Source organism: Microtus ochrogaster, chromosome 7, assembly GCF_000317375.1.
Source record: "Microtus ochrogaster isolate Prairie Vole_2 chromosome 7, MicOch1.0, whole genome shotgun sequence".
In the NCBI taxonomy this organism is placed as follows: domain Eukaryota; kingdom Metazoa; phylum Chordata; class Mammalia; order Rodentia; family Cricetidae; genus Microtus; species Microtus ochrogaster.
Genome location: NC_022014.1, coordinates 62,061,268 through 62,084,080, shown reverse-complemented (window position 1 = coordinate 62,084,080; position 22,813 = coordinate 62,061,268). Strand labels below are relative to the sequence as shown.

The 22,813-nt window shown below is 51.9% G+C and overlaps 1 protein-coding gene across 3 annotated transcripts in view; it reads right to left on the bottom strand.

Moving 5' to 3' along the window:
- Positions 1 to 3,560: 3,560 nt before the first annotated feature.
- Tbx4 (T-box 4) overlaps positions 3,561 to 22,813 on the bottom strand; it is a 23,774-nt gene continuing 4,521 nt past the window's right edge. For 2 of the 3 annotated variants that reach the window (XM_005350455.2, XM_005350456.2), the window contains exons 3-8: positions 18,664 to 18,783; positions 17,878 to 18,025; positions 7,191 to 7,343; positions 6,415 to 6,503; positions 6,100 to 6,335; positions 3,561 to 4,177 (exon numbers count right to left, since the gene is read on the bottom strand). In XM_005350455.2, the coding sequence (XP_005350512.1) occupies positions 3,561 to 4,177; positions 6,100 to 6,335; positions 6,415 to 6,503; positions 7,191 to 7,343; positions 17,878 to 18,025; positions 18,664 to 18,783 (1,363 nt within the window). Of the gene's footprint in view, positions 4,181 to 6,099; positions 6,336 to 6,414; positions 6,504 to 7,190; positions 7,344 to 17,877; positions 18,026 to 18,663; positions 18,784 to 22,813 lie in introns of all 3 variants that reach the window. The other variant, XM_026780796.1, reaches the window with a different exon arrangement.

Sequence of the window (22,813 nt, the reverse complement as noted above, 5' to 3'; positions counted from 1 at the left end):
GAATTGATTACCCGGCCCCTCTGCCATTTTGTTCTGCGCACGATTGCTTAATAGCTGTCACCTTGGCTTTCAGTCCCAGCCGGCTTGGGGGCTGACTGGTTCCCATTACTCAGGATGGCCAGAGCAAGTTCACCACCCTTTACAGGATGACTCTGATTGATTCCGTATGCCTTGGAGACCTGGGAGAGATTTGCATAGGGGTTGCTGGGGGTGGGGGGGCGGGGGTGGAATCGAAACCTCTGGGCCACAGAGGCTGCCAGGTTTTTGCTGTGGGGCTCACCATATTTGAATCATTACCTGAATGAGTCTGGCCTCTGCTGACATAACTGCTAATGAATTTGTAAATTTTGCAAAACTAGAAAACTTAGCCTGTTCGAACCTTGGCTGTCACCACCTGCCCACCCCCTCCCTCCACCATTGGGGACTGCAAAGCAGACACGCTGTGCTTTTCTGGCCTGAGCTCTGCGCAGGTCTCTGAAATGATGGTCTCTCCTTCCCTGCCGCCCCTGCCCCAGCAGGCTGGAGAGCCCGACTTGGAGGGAAAGACTTGGAGCCGTCTTTCAAGAAAAATCCTTTGCACAGGGAACTACTCAATTAGACAGCAGGCGGAATGTTAACGTGCCCTCCGGCCTTTTAAGTGGGTTTTAATTTTATGTTGTAAGATAAGGCACTGCAGGGCCAGGCTGTTTCTCTTCTTGCAGGCTCCATTAGAGGGGCCAGCAGAGGCCTCTTGACCCCCGAGGCCCTGCCAAAGCTAGAAATCGCTTTGGTTTTTTAACAATTTGTCAGTCTGGCCCAGCTTCTCTTTTGTGATTCCAGGACCTGCTGTCCCTGAGGGTAGTCGGTGGCTGATCTTCCAGGCTGAGAGACCTCTAGCCCTTGGCTGGAGGGGAACCCAGGGGGCCACCCAATCATGGCCCCCGTAGCTGAGTGATAATCAGCTATTTTTCCTTCCCAAGCAGGCACAGTAGAAGCAGGCCGTGTCATGTGGCAGGCTTCTGGGCCGATGATGTATGACCTGCTGGCGCTACTGAATGGTGCCCTTTGTTCTACAAGATCCCATGTGCCCCCTTTTTATTGAGTTGTTGATTCAGGGGGGCAGGAAAAGTTCCACAAATCCCACTGCAGGCCCTGCTCTTGCTATGCCCAGGTGGGGCAGCCAGGGAAACTCAAGCTTCCCAGAAAGTCAGGACTCTGTGGGCTGCCTCAAGGCCCAATACCTCTTTGGGAACAACTTTCTCTTAGCTAAATAGGTACTTGAGAGGACCTAGGGACATGCTCCCAGCCCTCTGAGTTCCAAGTGAGGAGTGTCCAGGACAGGGTACCATCTTTGGAAAGGAATGAGCAGGACACTTGGGAGTTAAGAGCCGCCTTCCCTGTCCCTGAGCTAAATCAAGGTTTTCTCTGTAACTAAGTCCTGGTGGGCACCAGCAGGTATGGGAGTAGGAAGCTGCCCAGCCAGAGGGCCCTTGTACAGCCACAAGGAATCTTAGTCCTGAAGAGGCTTTAAAGCCTCCCAATTCTTGCGTCTTTCTCCTGGGTTTCAAGACCATCTTAAGTGGAGACCATGGAGATGGAGAAACACCTTAGGGGATGGACGAGGCATGAGGGTCGTGTGCAGGGGACTGGTCCATTCCCAGCGCCTTTCTGGAACCACTTTTCCTCAGCTAACGTGGGAAGCCCAGGTTGGACTTCATCTGCCTGAAACTGTCCAGCTTGAGGCCAGGGTTTCACTTCAGGCCCACTAGGGTGAAGCTGGCTGACAACTCACACAGCCAGCTGCTCCAGACAGCCCAGACTCTGCCTCCAACCTGCTCTGTAGTTATATTTCGAAGTAACTGCCATCGAGGATTCTCTACTCTTGAGACTCCCCCCCCCCCCCGCTTGCAGGGTTGTGAGATTCCTGCTGCCTGTCTACTCTCTTGTTGGGTCTTTGTGAGCCCTGGGACATAGTCCCATAACCTAGGGAGTAACATAAGATAGAAGGGACTTGGAACTTATTTCACTCTGAGGGTCCATGCTAGATATAAACGCTTAGATTAGAGGCACTGAGGGCCCCACCAGACACTTGAAGAAAAAAGGAGAGGCAGACACCACCGCCAAGCAATGGCAAGACATTAATAAAGGACACACACACTTCACAGTTGTAAGATGGCTTTTATGTCTCAATATGCAAAATAAAATGTCCATGCTATATACCAAAACACTTGGAAGTTTCATACCACCTGTCAGCTAATGTGTTTTCTAATAAAGCTTTATCTGTAGTGTGTGCATTTATAATATATATGTTATATCTAAACCATTCTTAGATAACATCAAATGTAATAAAAATTTAAATAGATGTCTTTCCAAATACTCCCTCCAGCATTTATTTTCAGTCAGTTTAGTTGTAAAAAGCAAAGCTGAATTTGACATGTGGCCCCGCATTTGTGAGATATAGATATATTTATTTATATATTTATTTATATAATATATAAATAGCTATTCGGCATGCAAAGAGTTTAGTGATTTCCAGGTTCTGATTTCGAGTTCACTCCAGCCACCCTGACACTCTGGTGGCATTGGATGCTGATGGACTGAGTGCAAGCTCTACTCGTTCCCCACTCTGGAAGAACCATCTGCTCCTCTGAGCTGGACCACTGAAGTTCTCTTACTCAGTTATCCGCTGCCTTCTGCCAGCTTCCTTGCTCTGGGGATGGGGATTTTCCTGGGCGCCGAATGGGTCCAGCAGACGTGGAACATCAGTTCGGGATGTTGCCAGATAAGGTGTGTTTGACTGCCCGTCACAGGCTGCAGCTGGTATCTGACAGGCTGAGAGGCCACAGGCTGGGGCTGGGGGAGGGGCTCTGACCTTCATGATGATGACAGAGATAAAATGGTGGCATTCCCCCCCCCCCCTTGAAGGAAAAGCAAGCACTGTGATTCTTTCTGCAAGTCACGCCTCAGACCCTGGAGCTTCAAGAATCCAAGCCCAGGCTGAAGGATGGCCAGCTCCACCCTCACGGTACTCCAAGGCTCAGGTAGTCTCAGACAATCTCCAGAAGCCAAAGGAGTGGGGTACTCCTGTCCCTAAGAGTGCCGGGCGGCTCCCCTTACAGGTGGAGGGCCGAGAACCCTAAGCAAGCACAGATAACCCCAATCCCAGCCAAGAAAGACCCTCTGTGTGCCAGAGACCTCAGCTGGCCCCTGAGTAAAATCAGAGTATATTTCAAAAACCTCTAGATAACTCGTGAGCCCTCCACTTCCATCCCATCCAGGGAATGTCAAGAGATGCCAGGTAACAACGCACTTGGCTCCTGAAGTCTAAATTACTTCCTAGACAGTTGTATTTTTTTTTCTTGTCTTGGCCTTAGCTGCATGTCAGAAGACAGATGCTCTCCAGCCACACACACGCATGTAGAAACACAAGCACGCGCACGTGCGCACACACACACACACACACACGCACACACACACACCTTCTGGAATACCTTCCCATGTTTCTTGGCAGTGCCAGCCACCCACAGAGGTTAATACTGGATTGACATGGTCCTGGGGTTGTCAAGGATACAGCAGTCACGTCATCCATCAGTCCAGTTCTCCACAGTCCCCACTCCTGAATGGTACTGTAAGGATGATTCTCGGGTCAAGGAGAAACTCTGAGAGTAGAGGAACTCATTGGCAGTGTTCAGGTGTGGGGAGGGCGGCTTCCTCTCGCACACTGTGGGGAGGCCACGCTCTCTAGGAAAGGGAGTGGAGGGCCCCCGCTCTCGGGCCTGAGACTGGGGTAGCTGATTGTACACACTGAAGTGGGCATTTCCTGGTGGCTGGGCGCTCTGGGCCGAGATGGTGGGCAGCCGCGGCATCATCGTGGTGGTGGCGAAGTGTGCGGGAAAGGGCTGGTAAGGCACAGTCTCCATGGTCTGCATGCTGTAGCTGGTGTACGGCGAGACCGACGTCCACATGTTACAGCTCAGTGGGGGCGGGGGCAAGTCGTCCACAGCAGACACCCCCGCAATCTCGGGCCCTGAACTCGAGTACATACAGGCCTCTCTGGGGGTCACCTCACTGCAATAGGAAGGGCTCAGCATCTGCTGGTCGTAGGGAGGGGGAGAACGGAAGTAGTGATCATCCCCCACCGAAGAGGGGGTTTCCAGATAGGATCGCTTGCAGGGTAAGTCCAGGTGGCGGGCACTGTCTGCTGGAAGACAAATAAGTGCTCAGGAAAGGGTGTTCCCAGCGGCCCAGGACCTGGTGCACCCACCCACCCCACACGCCAGGACAGCCTGCCCTTTTCTCTCAGCACCCACCCTGGCCCCATGCTGCCTGGTACTCCCAGAACCGTTTGAATCAGCCGCAGCTTTTATAAGGTGGCAATGGCCAAGAAGTGCTCAGATTATGGACCCTCATCAAAGACCACGGGAGACACCACATCACTGGACACTGAGGAACGCACTGCATCAGGGAACACCAAGCTTTGCCAGCCCGACTCTCGGGGTGCTCAGAGGCCCTTCTGCACACTGGCATTCTCGGGCTAGCCCCGCCTTGGCCCAGGAGAGTGAAGGCAACTGCCAGGACCAAGCAGGCCCAGAGACCACATCTGTCAGAACTAGCCAGCAAATTAAGGCCATGATGTTACTGCAGAGAGCCTCGGGAAGGAGGCGGTGGGCCAAAAAGGCTTGTAGGCAAGCGTTTGCTGTCTGGAGGTGAGATGAGCCGTTTAACCCTGCTGTGTTCAAAAGGAAGGCATATCTGCGGTTGTCCTGCCAATCCCAACCCAACAGCCTCTACAAAGCAGCTGCACTAGCGACAAGGGAAAGGACTGACTGTTCAGGCTACTTTGAGACCCTCTGGAACGACGCCAGCAGCCACCACAAACCACATCGCTGCATCTTCCAACACTACTGCCCTCCGACTCCCACCCTGGCCCCGACTGTGTGGGATCAACCCTCTGGAGTAACATGTCTGCCCCTGGGACCCAGGGGTTACTGAGGCCTGAGGGCTGGGGCAGCCCCCCTCTCAACAAACTCAAGAACACTTCCCCTCTGTGGCTGATCTTGGCTTCCCTCCTGCGCTTTCTTCTCTAGGGATCCCTGTTTACAGGGCTGGGCAGCCTGGAGGAAGAGGGGTGGACCTCATAGCCCAGCTGTAGACGGACTGATTCCTGGCTGCTCAGGGATACATAGGCCTCTTTCCCCACCTTTTCCTGTGATTGGCAGGTGGCCCAGTTACTCTGGAAGGAGCAAAGGGCCAGACAGGTAGCATAGGCTTGAAGGCCATCAGTACGTGCCACAGCTACTCAGTTTGGTTGCTGACCTATGAAAGCAGCTATAGACCATATATGGGATAGATGAGCTCCAGCAGAGCTTTATTTATGAAATTTGACTAATATAGAATAACATGAAAAGCCCACCTTTTTAAACTAAAGAGGCAGCATCAGGTCTAACGACCATTCCTCTGACCTCCAGGGGACTAGGTTATAATGGGACTTGCATCTAGGACACTTGGCACTCTGCCAGGCTCATCTCTAGAAGTGAGCTGACAGAATGTTCTGGATTAAAGCAAAAGACTTGCTCCCAACAGAATTTTGGAGACCTAAGAAGATCTCTTGGCAAGGTAACATTAGTTGCACTTGAATCTGTCTGTGGAAAACAGAATAGGCAGCAAAGCCTGGACATGCTGGTTTCCGGGCCATTGTTAGAAAGAAGCCAAGTGCCCAGTCACTCATTTCAGCTCCCAAGAAACCAGTGGGCATCCTTAAAGGCTCAGTGGAGAGCATCAGACCCAGCATTGTGGGTCCTCCCTGCTTTGTGGCTGAGACTGCCAACAATCTAGCTTCCCACTTCCTTCTAGGCAGAGCTGAGCATGAGGAACCCCATCCCAGCACTTGGGAGGCAGAGGCAGGTGGATCTCTGTGAGTTCGAGGCCAGCCTGGTCCACAAAAACTAGTTCCAGGACAGGCTCCAAAGCTACAGAGAAACCCTTGTCTGGAAAAAAAACAAAAAAACAAAAACCAAACAAACAAACAAAAAAGAACTGTCTGGGGATTCCCAAGGTCACATAAAAGTGAGAACCAACAGGCTTGCAAGCCAAGCCCTCAGGCAGTTCCCAGATCCCTACCTCTGCGCTTCAGGCAGTGGTAGAAGAGGCTGGAGTCCCTCTGTGTTGGGAAGGTGTTGAGGGGCAGGTCCTGGGGCTCTGCAGCAGCGAACTGCATGTGCGCCCCGTTCTCAAACTGGTAGTGCTGCAGCGCCTGGTGCGCGCTGTGCAGGGGGCTGATGTCGGGCTTAGCTGAGAGCTGGCTGGAGACGAGCCTCTGCCTCATGATGCTTTTGGAGATCACCGGATACTCCTTGCTGGAGGAGCAGGGAGAGAGTGAAGATGCTTTAGGGTTCCTGGGTCTTCCCGTCCCACCCCTGGCCAGGGCAGCCCCACCTCTGCAACCGGGCCACACGCAGGTCGCTGTCATCACTGCCCCGGAATCCCTTGGCAAAAGGGTTGTTTTCAATTTTCAGCTGTGTGATCTGTCGGAAAAGGACACACAGAGTGGCTGGGAGGAGAAAGGACGGGCTGGCTTAGTAGCCCTCCTCCCCCAGCCCAGGCCTAATGAGTACCTAGGTATGGCCTGGAGAAGCTGAACCCCAGCCCTGAGCCAGCGTGCTGTCCAGGACCAACTGGGTCATCCTTGACCTGGCTGCTTATAAGAGCTTATCCCAGGTTGTCTGCTCTGTTTGCTTTAGCCCTTCTGGTGCTTTCTTCTGACCCCTGCATGTGTCAATCCTCTTAACGATTCTGGGTGACTGAAAATCTGACTTGGCCACACTTCTAAAACCCAACTGCAGCCTATGACCAAAGGTAAGGGAGGAGGTGGTGATTGGCACATGCCAGCCATCTAGCTGACAGGACCCAGGTTCCTCTCCCTGCCAGGCCAGAACTATCTCTACAAGAAGATTCTAAAAGGAAAGAACCCAACCCTCACACCCCAAGGCCGACTCCGTGCCTCTAGTTTTCAGCTGCTGGCCTCGCTCTGCCTTCTCCAGGACTCCTTGGTTTAAAACCTGGCTGTTTCCCAGTATGGCGATCTCGCTATCTGTACTATTCTGCTTTTCTGTTCGTTACTTGATGTGCCCTGGGGTTGGCAGCAGCCTCACTTCACCTCAGGGAAGAAGGCAGGTTGGGTGGGGTTTTAGTGTGGGTTGGGGTTACCATACCTTGTGGTTCTGGTAGGAAGTCACGGAGATGAAGGATGTCTCTGGGAACACGTGGGTGCAAAAGGCTGTGTTTTTGGAGCCAAAAGCATTGTTCTCATCGGCCTTAACGATGTGCAGCCGTGGCTGGTACTTATGCATGGAGTTGAGGATGATCTGTGAGAGAAGGTCTTGATTTGAGTCCCAGGCCCCACCCCCTGGGCCCTGGTTGGCCACTTCCTGAGAGCCTAGGACCCAGAACTGAACCCAGAAATGTCTCAAAGCTCCCAAATAAAGGAACTGGGGTCCCAACTCCATCCCCACAGCCTCACTTAGCCTCTCTGTTCTAGGGGCACCTTATCCCAGCTTTTGTAGTGTGGGACTCTTTTCACAGTGACAATCAAGAGCCTAGAGAAAGAGGAAGTCCATACAGCTGAGTCAGCTGAGCTATAGGCAAAAGATCAGGGAGCTGACGACTCACTGACCCTATGTCCCTCGCCTTCTCTGGAGCTCACCTGTGAGATCCTAGTACACAGCCTGCCCCCTTCCCTCAACCTACAGGTGTCCTGCCTTTCCTGGGACTGCCCACTGTAAGGGCTCAGCCACCACCTCTCACATCTGTCAACAACTGTGGTAAGGGTTTGCAGGACAGGAGAGATGGGAGAAGGGGAGGCAAATGTCCTGCTCTAGCTTGGGGCCCAATGCAAGACTGGGGCTTGCTACCCTCCGAGCTGATCACGGCAGTTCCTAGCCTGAGGAAGACTCATCCGTGACAAGCCAAGTTCCTGAACTGATGCCTGGGCCTGCAGGAGACCTCGAGCACCCAAGAGCAGCGGGCTTGGGGACAGATGTCAGCCTAGCTGACTGAAGCTTAGGGAAGAGCCCAAGATGCTTGGTCACCAGAGCCCAGGCAGAAACACACAGTAGTTAACTGCCCCAACGTGCTTCATACGGCTGTGCCCTCGCGGTAGCGGATACATCAGGTGCCATTAAAATGCATTTTTTATCGTTGACATTTGCCAGACGCCCTCCCACTGGAGGCAGGACCAGGAATTTGGGGCATTTTATCAGCTCTGCTGCATCTGTTAACCCTTTGCTTTCTATCTCAGCTGCTGGCCCTCAGCTCCTCTTCCCCTCAAAATGCTTTCCTCTGCCTGGGGTGCCCCTTCCAGGCTAGGCTTGCCTCAGCCTCTGTGGAATGAACTATTTAACCCTTGGGTGGCCACGGTGCCAAGAGAAAAGGCCCAGTATTGGTTCTTTTCTGGAAAGCCTTGCTGAGTTCTGAGGCCCAGAAGGTTCCATGCTCGTCTTGCATCTGGAAGGCTGGCGTAGGCTAGTTGTGGGCTTCTGCCTGCCCTAGGCTCTGAAGTTCACTTAGGTGTTCTGGCCAGCCTTTTTGTCTTGTACAACAGCCATTACCCTCTTGAGGATAAAGGCAGAGCTCTCTGGTAGCTCAGGACACTGCCCAGCTAAATACGAGGCAGAAGAACACATCTTTCCTGCAGCCAGGAATGTCCTGATAGGGCAGAGCTGGGCCTTAGGAAGCACCTCAAGACTTGTCACCCTGTACAAGTCACCAAGGCATGGGTACTCAGGGAGGACCTCTGTTCCTGGGGAGGCAGCCTGGGTGTGTCCCCACCTCAGCATGGTCCTTCCTGCTGCACTGGTGTTCTTGCGCATCTAGGCCTGTCTTCTCTCCTTCTGCAAGGCCGGCCCTGTGTGGGACCTCCCGTATCTGCCCTGCCTGTGCCATGTGGCTTTCTAATTCTTCTTAACTCTTCAAAACTACAAACTCACCCAGGGCTGGAAATGGGGGCTCAGTTCCCACTACCACTAAAATAAACAAACTTTCCCGAAGAAAGGGTCCTATCTGTTCTTTTGCACGTCAGGATTCTTGGCTGAGTTAGCGCAGAGCCGGGCCAGGCCTCCAAACCTCTAGATTTTACTTTGCTCACCAGAGACAAGTTAATCTTGGCATTTTTTTTTTCCAGTCAGAATCTGAAAATGAGCAAGTATCCAATACAAACTTTCTATGGCCATTCACACGCTGCAGCTCCCCCAAACGCTGGATGGGCCCCAATCTCTCTGGTTCTCCTAGGCTGGCATCACCAAGGCAGACCAGACAGAACCCCAAACCACAGCCATTGTGCCCAATTCTGCAGCCGCCACAATGTATCCAGGAGCATAGGCTCTTCCTTTTCCCTCCTTCCACGGCCACTCCCACCAGTTCCATGAAGGTCCTATGTTCAGAAGGCCACCACTTTAGCCCATGACAGCGTTCCTGATGACTTGTGTTGAGAGACTGCCAAAGACACCTTCCAGGGAACAGAAACTGTGGGGCCTGCAGAGGCAGATAGGAGCCCCTAGAGCATCCGTTCTCAAATGACCCTTTCACGGGGGTCACCTAAGAGCACTAGAAAACACAGCTTTGCATCATGACTCCTAACAGTGGCCAAGTTAGTCACGAAGTAGCAACAAAAATAATGTTACGGTTGCAGGGGAGGGTCACCACAACATGAGGAGCTGAATGAAAGGGGCACAGCGTTAAGAAGATTGAGAACTGCATTAGAGGGAACAGCCTTGGCCGCAGAGAAGCCTCCCTGCGATGGCTCCACCAGCCCCCAGTCCTGAGCAAGCTCTTCCCCAGACACTAGGGTCCCATCTGTTGAAGTACAGCTCTCAACCAGGTGGTCTCAAACACCCTTCAAGCTCTTAATAGTCTGGAACCTGTCTGGAAGGACCCCATTCATCAAACCAGTGCACATGGAGATTTGGACCCCAGTACTGTGAGCCTGAGAGACTCTGAAAGAACTCACACACCTGGCTCCAGTCAGGAGCTCCTCAGGTGCTGGGTTCCCTTGCCTATCTGTTGTAGAGTGGTGCCGGGCCAAACAGGCTAGCCACATCAACCACCCGACTGCACGGCTGGTCCCCCGTCATCATCGCTGTTCTACAGAAATGGGATTCATTATGTTCTGGCCACAATTCAGAAGCCTGCTCTATTTTAACAATTACAATAGCGCCAGACATCCATCTCAAGGGCTTACCATGCGTGCTTTGCCATTGAGGTCTAGATTTAGTCCCAATGGAATCCAAGAATTTGAGAGCCCTAGAAAGGCAGAGTGCAGAGGGGCTCTGACCCAACCCCCCGGACTTACAACGAGGAACAGAGGGCCTGGAGTGGGAACATGACTCACCCAAGAACACACAGCCGGATGAAGACGGCAACCCAGCAGATTCCAGACGGCCTTGGAAAAAGTACACCCTGCTCACGACTATTAAGAAGGTGTCTGCTAGACACTGTAAGGACCATGGACCCCAAAGCATCTGCTCAGATACCAGCCATACAACGGCATTTAAAACTGGATTTACCCAGCATCGTGCACTTGCTAAGATCACTTCCTCCACCCTGTCCAGGTTAAGACATGGATAGGATCTGCAGGAGAGTGGATGTAGCGGCTTGTACCTGCGATGCCAGGACTTGGGAGGCTGAGATGGAAGAGAGACCCCCAAGAGATCCATGCCAACCTCGGCTGTGGAACGAGGTATTTGTCAAAAAAAGAAAGGGAAGAAAAATATTAAGGTGAAAGTGGGAAAACAAGGACTCAGGCAAAGACCTTCAGCTCACGTGAGAAACCTTGAGCTCGCTCCCAGGACAGCAACCTGGGTTCTCACACACAGCCAGGAACCTTTTTACCTCTTCCCACAGCCACAGCCATCAGTAAGGGGTCAGGAGAACGCAGTCTTCACGCCAGGCCCTGGCGAGGTATCACATACCTCGTAATTAATCTTAACAACATCTTATTACAAAGTCAACATTGCCACCCTCATTTTAATAGACCATGGAGAGAACATCAGAAGACATCTGCATATTAGTCAGCAATCCGAGGTGGAGGCAGAAGCAGCACCAACTCCTGAGCTGCACTTCCATTTAACTACTGTGTAGGGATGGCCTGGTCCTCAGGTCTCTGTAGCTCCCAAGGCACTGGTGGGGTCTTGACACACTATCAGTCAGGAAATGGGGGTGACAAAGAGGGAAAGGAGACATAGATCTATTGGGGGACAGCAGCCCCTGGCTCAGGAAAGGCCACCTGTCTGAACAGCATCCCATTGTGTGGGCTCATGACTCATATGCTGTCTGCCAGTGCCCACTGGCTTTCCGGGCATCCAGACACAATGTGAGACATACCATCACCGAGAATCCAGTGGTGAGAACATACAGTGCATTTATGGTGGTGACACCCGAGATGAGACCCCCACAGGAATGTGTAGAGCCTTGGGGAGGGCACCTGAGTGCACTCTGAAGGACAAGGAGATGATTCCAGTCAAGAAGAGGGCATTCCTCGCAATCCTCCCAAAGCCAGTTTACAATCTAAAGGAAATACTGTAGAAATGCAAGTTTCCTTTTCAGCTCCGCATGCTGATCCTACAGTTCATACGAAACACACACACACAACTCGCCAAGAAGAAAATAAAACAGAGAGCCAAGGGGACAAGTCCTGCCAAACTCTAAATGTATCAAGAAGTCTCAGCAGTTAAAGCGACTGGCACATGAATAAACAAATTCACATGGGGACCCAGAGTGCAGAAGAAGAGGACCCTCCCTTATTGATGATGGAACAGCTAGGTAGCTCTCTCAAAAGACAGAAAAATCAGGATTGACACCTCCATCAGATGCTAGCATAATTCTAAAGGGTTCCTATTTTGTACTTAAAAATAAATCCAGAGCCGGGCGGTGGTGGCGCACGCCTTTAATCCCAGCACTCGGGAGGCAGGGCAGGCAGATCTCTGTGAGTTCGAGGCTAGCCTGGTCTACAAGAGCTAGATCCAGGACAGGAACCAAAAGCTACAGAGAAACCCTGTCTCAAAAATCTAAATAAATAAATAAATAAATCCAGAGCTGGCAAGATGGCTCAGTGGTTAAAGACATCTGCTGCCAAGCCTGACCACGTGAGTCTGATCATAGAGCTCACATGGTGGCTAGAACAGTTCCCCAAAGCACTTAGGAAGTTAAGGCAGAAGGATCATAAGTTTGAGGCCAACCTGGGCTGCACAGAAAGATGCTAAAAAAGTACCGAAGGAAAGTTCCCTCATAAAGAAATAACTGAAGTCTTCCCAGAACCTATAAAGGAAGAAAGGATAAATTCAATCAAAAACTTCTGCCAGGGAAAACCATGACCACCGTGGGCCAGATCAAGTGACAAACTGGCCAACGCATTAGACGGGACCTACAGCTTCCACATTTATAAAAGCTAAAAACTGATGAGCTCGAAAACCTGAGGGGAAAGTGGAGGAAGAAGCACACGGTTCACAGAAAAGGAGATGCCCAGGGAGAAGAGGAGACCTGAATTAAAACTACAATTGGTTCCTATCGTTTGCCTATCTAACTGTCAGGGATCTAAAGGGCTGGGGCTGGGAATGGCTTTGTCAGTACAACCATGAGGACCCAAGTTCGATCCTCAGTACACATGTCAAAAGCCAGGCATTGCGGCACATGCTTGTAACCTGCAAGCTGAGGCAGTGAGCGACAGGACGGTCCCTGAGGTTGGATGCCCAACGTATCTAGATCAGTGAGCATGAGGTCCAGGGAGAGCCTTTCTCAGAAGAGAAGGCAGGTGGATGCAGGGGGAACAACATCCAAGGCTGACCTCTGATCTCCACATGCGTGTGCACACAGGTGCAAATACCCCACATTCCCGTGAACGTGTAGACATACACCACATACATATACACAAGAAAGGAAAAGAATAATTGAAAAAGCCCCCTTCCCTCCCTGCAGGAAGGCCACAGTGGGCACACACATTTGTGGATTCCCCTGACAGCAGGGAGGTGACTATCTTCAAAACTCTCCTTCCCAACTGTGAACAGGCCATTTACTGCACACACGTATCTGGCACCCACTCAAGCATAACCAAGAGTGAAAAGTAGCCAGGTGTGGTAGTGCACGCCTTTAATCTCACCCTCGGGAGGCAGAGGCAAGCAGATCTCTTAGAGTGTGAGGCCAGCCTGGTCTACACAGCAAGTTCTAGGCTAGTCAAGGCTACACTGGGAGACCCTGCCTCAGAAAACAAAGAAGTGAAAAATAGCCTAGGATGGCGTCAACACCTATAATCCTAGTACTCAGGAAATGAAGGCAGAAGGATCACAAGTTAAAGGCTAGCCTGGGCTACTATGCCTCAAAAACAAACAACAAAACAAAAAAAAAAAAAACAAAGACCAAAGCACCTGGCAAAGCAAAGTTGTTCATGGAACCACAGGAAGGTAGAACGCAGCTGCACTGGAGGCAGAGGGAGCTCTCTCTCAACGGAAGCATCACTAGGATACATTGTTCACAGAGCAAGGTGCACAAGGCGTTGGGATCTTAGCCTATTCTGCCTGTATGTGCCAACAATGCCGAAAGTAGTAACAGCGGCTAACCACATCACAGCAAAAACACTTGTGTTTACTCCATGACAAATTTTGTATGTGTTGTGCTGTGTTTATGCACACGTGTGCATGTGGAGGCCAGAGGTCAGCATCCAGCGTTGTGCTTGGTTACTCTCCATCCTACTTTCTGAGGCTCTCTGACAGGATCCAGAGTTCATTAATTCTGATAACTAGGCAGTGGGGTCCACCTGTCCACACCCACAGCACTGTGTTTGACAGACACATGTCACTGGGAAGGGCTTTTTGACATCGATGCTGCGGATCTATCTCAGGCTTATGGGAACCAACTAAGCCATCTCCCCAGTTTCCTTGGTGACTTATTTTTAAATCCATGTGACTGTGTTTGTAGAGATACAAACGGAAGCGCTCAGATATAGCTTTGTAAGTACAGGGATGAGAAGGTGTGCATGCTCTGAGCACAGAGAGCCTGTGCCTCCTCCCCTGAGGAACTGTATTTGAACTCAGAACCAAGGCTAAAGAATGGAGGAAGATAAATGGGATGGGAAAATCACTATGCAGTGAATGGGGAAGCTATTTTTCATATTGGGTAAAGATTCTCAGTGTAGCCTTTTGCAGGAGAAGCACCCACACTCTTGTGAGTAACCCCATATCTATGCTCTGTGAATAAACCAATAAGCTCACTGTTCCTCAGGGTGAACTTTGATATAATCATACCTCAGTATGTCACTGGGATGTTGGGAAGGGGGAAAAGACGTTATGGATGCCCCCTCCACCTCCAGTGTATCTATGTCTTGTTAAGAAATTCAGATGAGCCGGGCAGTGGTGGCGCACACCTTTAATCCCAGCACTCGGGAGGCAGAGGCAGGCAGATCTCTGTGAGCTCGAGACCAGCCTGGTCTACAGAGCTAGTTCCAGGACAGGCTCCAAAGCTACAGAGAAACCCTGTCTCAAAAAACCAAAAAAAAAAAAAAAAAAGGAAAGAAATTCAGATGAATCTCTGAGTTCGGGGTCAGCCTTGTCTACAAAGAGAAACCCTGTCTCAGGAGGGAGGAAAGTCAGACAAAACAGAAAGTCAAACAAACAGAAAGAAAGAAACTTCGATGAGGGCTATCTCAGTCCTTCCTGTCAGAGTCACCCTGCGAGATGGCCCTTTCTCCTCAGCCAGTTGAAAGCAGAAAGGCCTGGCACAGATGATGGCGGCATCTATCTCCCCGCACTCAGAACTATGCATAACCCACTGCACACATGTCCTTCCCGCTTCCAGATTTGCAGGAAAGCAAGACCTGTGTGCCAGTCCCTACGGAGCTACTTCAATCCTACTTGGCTTCCTGAAGCCCAAGAAGTATTGCTAGACTCTTAAAAGATGAGGAGGGAAAGTGGGGACGCCTTATTTCCACTACGGGGCCACCTAGCCAGGGCCTCCTGGAAGGGTGGGGGTGGGAGGGAAGCAGCAGGAGATGGACAGTCAGGTCTGCAGCAGCACAAAGACAGAAGTGGAGCTGAAGGTGCGCCATGCTGCAGCAGTGGCTGGCCTACTTTACTCCCATGATCCTTTCTTTTCCTGCTGCCGACCCCTCTCTTAAAAAAATCCAGGTCAGCCGGGCGGTGGTGGCGCACGCCTTTAATCCCAGCACTCGGGAGGCAGAGGCAGGCGGATCTCTGTGAGTTCGAGACCAGCCTGGTCTACAGAGCTAGTTCCAGGACAGGCTCCAAAGCCACAGAGAAACCCTGTCTCGAAAACAAAAAAAAAAATCCAGGTCATACGCTGCGCCTGCCCGCCCTCCAGAGCCTCCTTCTCTACCGTTTTTACTAGAAATTTCCTTGTGGGTGTTTGCTGCAAAGCCCCACATGGAGAGGCTGGAGATGGCTCAGCAGCAGCAGTAGGTGCTCTTTCAGAAGACCTGGGTCCAATCCCGGCACCCACATAGCAGCTTACAAGAATCTAAAATCCAGGCAATCTAATGCTCTTTTCTGACCTCCTCTGGAACCAGGCATGCACACAAAACACCCACAAACATTATAAATCTATATCTATATATATTTTTTAAAGAAGCTTTTAAACCCCACAGGTTTCCCATTTAGAAATCAACCCTGACTTTGGGAGCAAAGTGGTTTCTAGCCAAGTGGTGTGAGAGAAGTTCCTGTTCTAGATTCCAACTGCCATGAAAGACGAACTGCTGAGCCCAAACCCTCATACCTGGTCCTCAGAAAATTAAGAAAAGCGTCAGGCAGAGCAGTGGTAGCAAACGCCCTTGGTTTTTTCTTTCTTTCTTTTTTTAAAGATTTATTTATTTTTACTTTATGTGCATTGGTATTTTGTCTGCATGTACGTCTGTGCGAGGGTGTCAAATCCCCAGGAGGTAGAGTTACAGGCAGTTGTGAATGGCCATGTGGATGCTGGGAATTGAACCCAGGTCCTCTGGAAGAACGAACAGACAGTGCACATAACCGCTGAGCCATCTCTCTAGCCCCAAATAGCTGCAAATGACCTTGTAGGTGTCATGCTTTTTTTTTGGAGGGGGTGGTTCGAGACAGGGTTTCTCTGTAGCTTTGAAACTTGCTCTGTAGATCAGGCTGGCCTCAAACTCACAGAGATCCGCCTGTCTCTGGTGGCACATGCCTTTAATTCCAGTGCTCGGGAGGTAGAGGCAGGCAGATCTCTGTGAGTTCAAGGCCAAACTGGTCTATACAGCAAGTGCCAGGACAGCCAGGGCAACACAGAGAAATCTTATCTCAAAAAAAAAAAAAAAAAAAAAAAAAAAAAAAAAACCAAAACGAAACAAAAAACCATGAGGAGCCACCAAGGATGGAGCTAAGAAAACATAGTATTTTCTCCTTCTAAAGAGCTGGCTTTCTAAGCCTGGGTACCTTCTCCTCTCACCTTCTGCAGGGCCAGGGAAGTAGAAATGTCTTAGGAAACACCTTGTAGCTGGGAGCTATGGTAACAAGCAGGTGTACCCAAGGTCCCATCCAAACCCTTAATCTCAGGATGCTTTCACCTGTCAAGCTCCCGACTCACTCAACCGGCCAGTGCTGCATGAGCCTGCAGGGTTAGTTAGAGGGCCCTGTCTCTACAGTCCCCACTGACATCAGAGGCCCTCCCTCATCTTGTAAGCCCCATACCACAGTCCAGCCAAGCAAAGTTCAGCAGGAGTCACATGGGCAGAGACCTGGCTAGGATTTGCTCTGGGAGTTGGGGCTTGACTGACCCTCCCCACTGGGATCTGCATGGAAAGCCCAGGATAGAGACTTATAAAACAGAAAAGGATAATTTGCTGCATCCTGTACTCTAAATGTGTATTTACATCACCAATGACCAAGAAGAAAGCTGGATCAGATTCTGAAACTGAAACCAGGAGCTTCCTGTCAAACAGGATGAAGCACTTCCAGCATTCTCCAGAAAGAACTTTTCTTCTCGGGACCCTGACTTGTACTGACCCTAACTCAGTCTCCCCAGAGACTGAGCTATGCAAGAGACCTTTGTGTTCAGGTGTGCAGCACCTAGCGGCTTCCACTGCCTGAGGTTCGCCCACACCCCTGCACCACACTACCAGAGAATCGCAGGCATCTACAGAATCAGGGTCTGATGCCCCGCAAGACGATACTGGCTGCCAGGCTTCTGTTTCCAACACATTTAAGCTAAAGATTTTCACATAAAAACTTCCTTTCTGTGGGCCTGCCAGGGCCAGATGGGGAAAGAATGAGCCCGAGAAACTGGGATTAGAATGTTTGCGGGCAGCCACCACTGCCGCTCCTACACCCCCATCCTGACCTATGAACCAGACCCCAGGCAGCAGCTGAGCCAGGAGCCAGAGGTAACGCTCCCTTTCCAGAGGTCAGAAGGACTTCAAAATTCACATCTGTAGAGTCTAGCAGGAATAGGTTTTGGGGCCCCGTCACAGCATCACCACCCCCACCATGGTCAGCATCACCAGTGTGGCCATCATCACTACCCGTCAATCATCATCACAGCTGCCAGCATCAGCAACATCTTCCATCACTACCACCTTCCTCATCATCTCCACGGCCTTACTCACCATTCACTTGGCTCTTCTCTAGGGAACTTTCTGCATACCCCCCATCTAGGCCTCACTACCACAGAAGGCACATACAGTCAAACCCAGTCTCTATACACAGAAACAGAGACTCAAAAAGGCTGACAGCCTTGCCCAGAGTCGCCAGCTGGTGAGGAGGAAGGGGATGCACAGCTGGTGTGCAGGGTCAGAGGCCTGATAAAAAGTGGAGTCTCTCCTGTTCTCCAACCTTAAGACCCCACCACCACCATGGCTGCTCTCTCTCCCAAGACCACCACCCCAGTCCTTACATGGCCAAAGGGGTCCAGGTGGTTGTTGGTCAGCTTCAGCTTCTGAAAAGAGACCAGCTGCCGCATCCAGTGGGCCCCCGTGGCAGGAGAGTCTGGGTGGACATAAAGCCTCCCCGGCATGGCTGGCTCAGCCTTCCCTGCGACCATCCTGCAGACAAAGCAGACAGACAGTGGCAGCAGAGGAGTTCCCTGGGGTCTGGTGAAGCCAAACTCCCCATTCCCCCTGAGAGCAAACCAAGGCCCAGGGCAGATGCAGGGGGGAGGGGAGGGGAACAGAGAGGAGGGGTTAGTGCTTCCCGGCTCCTCCCTTCACTTCAGTAGGAAGGGGGAGATGAAGGAAGGTGCCAGCATTGACTTCAAAGACTAGGGCTGTTTATAGAGACACTTCAGGGAGTGTGGGCACTTCTGTGTGTTTTATTTATAAGTTTTATTTATTTACAGGCAGTGCTTTAACCCCTGAGCTACCAACCCCCTCTCCATCCCCCGCACACCCTTGTATAGTTTTTTACTTTTTCAATGTTGTAAACGTGTCAGCTGGAACATCTCAAATCCAGAGCGTGTTCTGAGCTTTAGTCTAGCTTGTGCGTCTGTGACCTCCGCCACCATGGACCCCAGAGAGTCCCAGGCAGATGTTCTAGGGCCTGTCAAGGGGCAGCGAAACCTATACACCAGCCTCAGCCCCTGCCCGGGTGCAGGAAGCACCCCAGCAAAATGACTCCGGGCAGTAAAGACTCACAGGAAGAAAGAGCGCCAGCACGGAGGAGAGACAGGCCCTGGACCTCTTACCACTTGTTGTCACAGAACTTATAGCGGTGGTCATCTGCGGGGACGATGTCGATGAGCAGGATGTACTTGGTCTTGGGGTTCATGCCCGTGACTTTTACCTTGTAGCTGGGGAACATCCTCCTGAGGGGGTCAAGGGTTAAGGCAGCACAGTGGGAGAAACAGCAGAGTTAGCCAAAGGTCATGACCCACTTCTCTCTTGTCCTCACTGTCCCACAGGACAGAACTGTTCAAACCACACCAGACCCCATACCAGCTGTCAATCTACACCCAGAAAGACAGCGTACACCTTGTCCAAATCTCCCTCCGTGGGAATCCCCCATGATTGGGACCCGGTAGCTGTGAACCGCAGCAGGCAGCATAGAGACCCTGTTTGGGACAGTGAGGGGGCATTTCAGTAGCGTTCTGGCTGCCTCAAATTGTCCCCAGTCCTTTGCCAGCTTACAAACAGCTGAGTTCTGAGGTGACATCATAGGGCACTAGTGCAGCTGGCCTGGACGCCACTGTCAGCTGCTCCCATAGGCAGTGAGATGCCTTTCTCACAGGAAAGAGAACTCGGGAAAACCCTGCTAAGCCTGGTTCTTCCTGTGTGAGCTGCAGGGGTATTTCTCACGGCGCATGCTTCACTGAGGCTGTACACAGCACCTTAACCAGGAAGCCAGTGGAGAAGCCTCATGGGCCAAAACATGGAAGCAGAAATCAGCCTGCCATTGATCACAGTCGGGCCTATCTCTAACCAGCTAAGCCTCAGGCCACCTGCCCAGATCTCCTGTGCCTCAGTTTCCCTACCTCTCAGATAAGGATAACATTACTACCATTTCCTTGAGTCTCTGCTCTGTTCCCATGTCCCACAAGCCAGGGGTATGGCCTAGTTCTCTGAAAATGGACCCAACAAAAGTGAGTCTTCCAGTTCCTGTAGCCTGTGATGAAACTGTCCAGGACGCTAATTGAACGTTCAGCACTCAGTACAGGCAAACCTGCAGGAGCACAGAGTAGGGAAGCCAGAACCCCTCCCTCACCCTTCCCCAGCTGACTCCCCACAAAGAGGGCTGGAGATGGAACTCAGCTGTAGACCACTTGCTTAGCACACACTGGGTCAGATGACCGTCACTATATATGGGTCACATAGTCCATTTCAAATCAGCATGGCTGTTCCTCCCGACCTATAACTCCAGTACTCAGAGACGCTGAGGCAGGGGGACTTCTGGTTAGAGCCCAATCAGAACTATATACCAAGAAACCTTTTCAAAAAAATAAACTAAAATAAAAGAGAGAGAAAGAAATAGAAAAAGAAAAATCAGCAGGGCAGGGTGGTGGTGGTGCACACCTTTAACCCCAGCACTCCCAAGGCAGAGGCAGGTGAATCTCTGAGGCCAGCCTGGTCTACAGTATCAGGACAGCCGGGGCTACACAGAGAAACCCTGTCTCGAAAAACAAAAACAAACAAAAACCAAATCATGAAGGGGTTTCTCAGGAGAGAAGCAGGATCCAAACCTGATCGAAGCCACAGATGTGGGAGCCTCAACCCACCCCTCCACTGTGGTGCTGAGAATCAAAACAGCACCAGCAAGCCATTCACTAAGCCAGAGAACCTCACAAGACGCTGCCCTGAAAACCTCAAACAGATTGGACACACCCACCTCCATTTTGTCATCAGTACTAGAGTAGGACTTCCGGAAAGAATAAAGTTCTCCAGAGCTGGCAGACCCCACAGCAAACTGGGACCCTGAGCAGAAAGGTTCCCCTCCAGGCCCTGCCTAGCCCAGCCCATGCACCTCTCCTGCTACAGGAAAGACTAGGACACACACTGCAGAGAGAAAAGGGCGGCTATGGCGGCCCAGGCGCCTGTGCATGAGCTTGTGGGTCAAGTGCGCATGTGTGCCTGTACGCGTGCCTGGAAGTTGGGGGATGGCAGTTCTTACTGCAAGTCTAGGGACTTATAAACCGTGTGGAAGAATTTGTCTCAGATGTCGATTGAAAACATTTTCAAATCCACCCCCTCTCCAAGGATCGCGGGGGGGGGGGGAGCCAGAGAACTCAGGAACCCAATCCAGCTTCCTCCTTCAAACCAGCCCTCAGCCCGGCATAGGGGCATAGCTGGAGCGGCTGCCACTCTGTTTTCTGGCCCTGCCTCACTCCTGGTGGGTCTAAAGCTAAAGAGGATGGCAGCAGCTGCCTTGCCTCGCCTTCCCTGTCCCCTCCAGGCCACCGTTTCGTAACTGCAACAGAAAGAGCAAGAAAATGGGCAGCCCTGGCTGTTGGGCCCGGGTAGTCAATTGCTGCAGGTGGCACCAGCAGAGGACAGCCACAGCCCCCTTCTAGGGCCAGGACCCACATACAAGGGCCAGGAAGAAATGCCTGGCCGCCACTACAACAGTGTGTGTAGACTGGAACGAAAGGGGACTGGGGAGCCGGGCGGTGGTGGCGCACGCCTTTAATCCCAGCACTCGGGAGGCAGAGGCAGGCGGATCTCTGTGAGTTCGAGACCAGCCACGTCTACAAGAGCTAGTTCCAGGACAGGCTCCAAAACCACAGAGAAACCCTGTCTCGAAAAGGCAAAAAAGAGAGAGAGAGAGAAAGGGGACTGAGGGACCCTGACCTTCCCATGTTGCCTCAGCAGCTCAGCAGCTCAGAGGGCCAGGCAGATACTCAGACTCCCGTACTTTGCTCCCAAAGCTTACAGGGTCTGCGCCCTTCCAGAGGCCACTTGGGGCACTGGCGTGGGGAAGGAGAGTACCAGGATATCTGGTGTGGGTCCCCTGCAGCAGGATGGCCTGCCCTCTTAGAAACAGATGGCCAGGTCTAAGCCAAGCTTGCTGAAGGCATGCTTCAAGGGCCTGCAGACCACACTGTGGCGGCCCCAAGTGCTGCCAGCCACACCATGCCCAATATCCAGTTGTCTGTCCAGGGTGGAAGGGCGGCTGCACGGCGAGGAATATCACCCCTAACCTCACATCTGCCCCTGATTTGGAAAAAGGTTATTGCTGGAACCCAAACGCCCAAATTGCAGGGCTGTTCATCAGGTGAGCAGGCCTCCACGGAAGAGGCTAGACTGAATTTGGAAGCTGTGACTTCCTTAGCGCTCTACTAGCTAATGAAACACACGAAATGATCCTGTGAGCTGTAAGTTATTTCTGATTGACATTAAACGTACCTGAAAATAACACCCTACAGTGTGTGTGTGGGGGGGTCGCTCAGGGCTAGGAAGGGAAGTGCAGGAAGGAGGGTGTCACTAGGTTTAGCTGTTGCTGAGCCCCACACGGCCGGCACCCTTCTGTACCCTTCGCGCGTGCCCCCCGCGCCTTCTCTCTCCCCGCCACCCCGAGTCCCCGCTCCCGCGCTGTCCCCAGACAGCTGCAGCGGCCAGCACGCGCGGAAGCGGCTCCGCCAGGGGAATAAACACGCTGGCCGCCTGGCCGCCCGCCGGGAGCAGATGAAAGCCGGGACCTCCCCTCTGATCAGCAGCCGGCTCTGAAAGGGTACCGGACCCGAGCCTTTATCTGCTTCTTACTCGGAAATGGCTTTAGAATGAGCTGCTAGGATAAGCTTCCTCTGTGTGCAGGCCCGAGGCTGGGGGACGTTGTGCTTTTGGCCACAGATCTATAAATGCAAACTCCCCGCCGGGAGAGGATGCAGCGGGGATGGCTGGCTCCTGAATCTTCTGGTTGACAAACGCAAGGAGCCAAATTAGTGCACACTCCCACATCCCGGGGACAGAGTGGAAATCAAGATCTTGGAACCTCACCAGACTCTCCCTACCTAGCTGAACGCCCCCCCCCCCGACTTCCTTGAGGGTGGAGGCCTGAAGCAGTTGCACGTGCCTTCCCTTAAATGCAGGCATTAAAACCGCCAGAGCGGGCAAGAAGTGTGGAAAGCGGTTTTCAGGGTGGCAGCGGTGGTGACCCGGAGGGCACTCAAGAAGAAGGCTAGGGGACTAGGGAGGTTCTCCTTATCTGGATGGTGGTTACACCCTGGGTTCATTGTTGTTTTGTTTTGAATTCTATAGGGCTATAAACTTTAGATGGGCCGGCATTCTCTTGCAGAAATATTCCACTCAAATTCTCTCTCTCTCTCTCTCTCTCTCTCTCTCTCTCTCTCTCTCTCTCTCTCTCACACACACACACACACACACACACACACACACACACACACA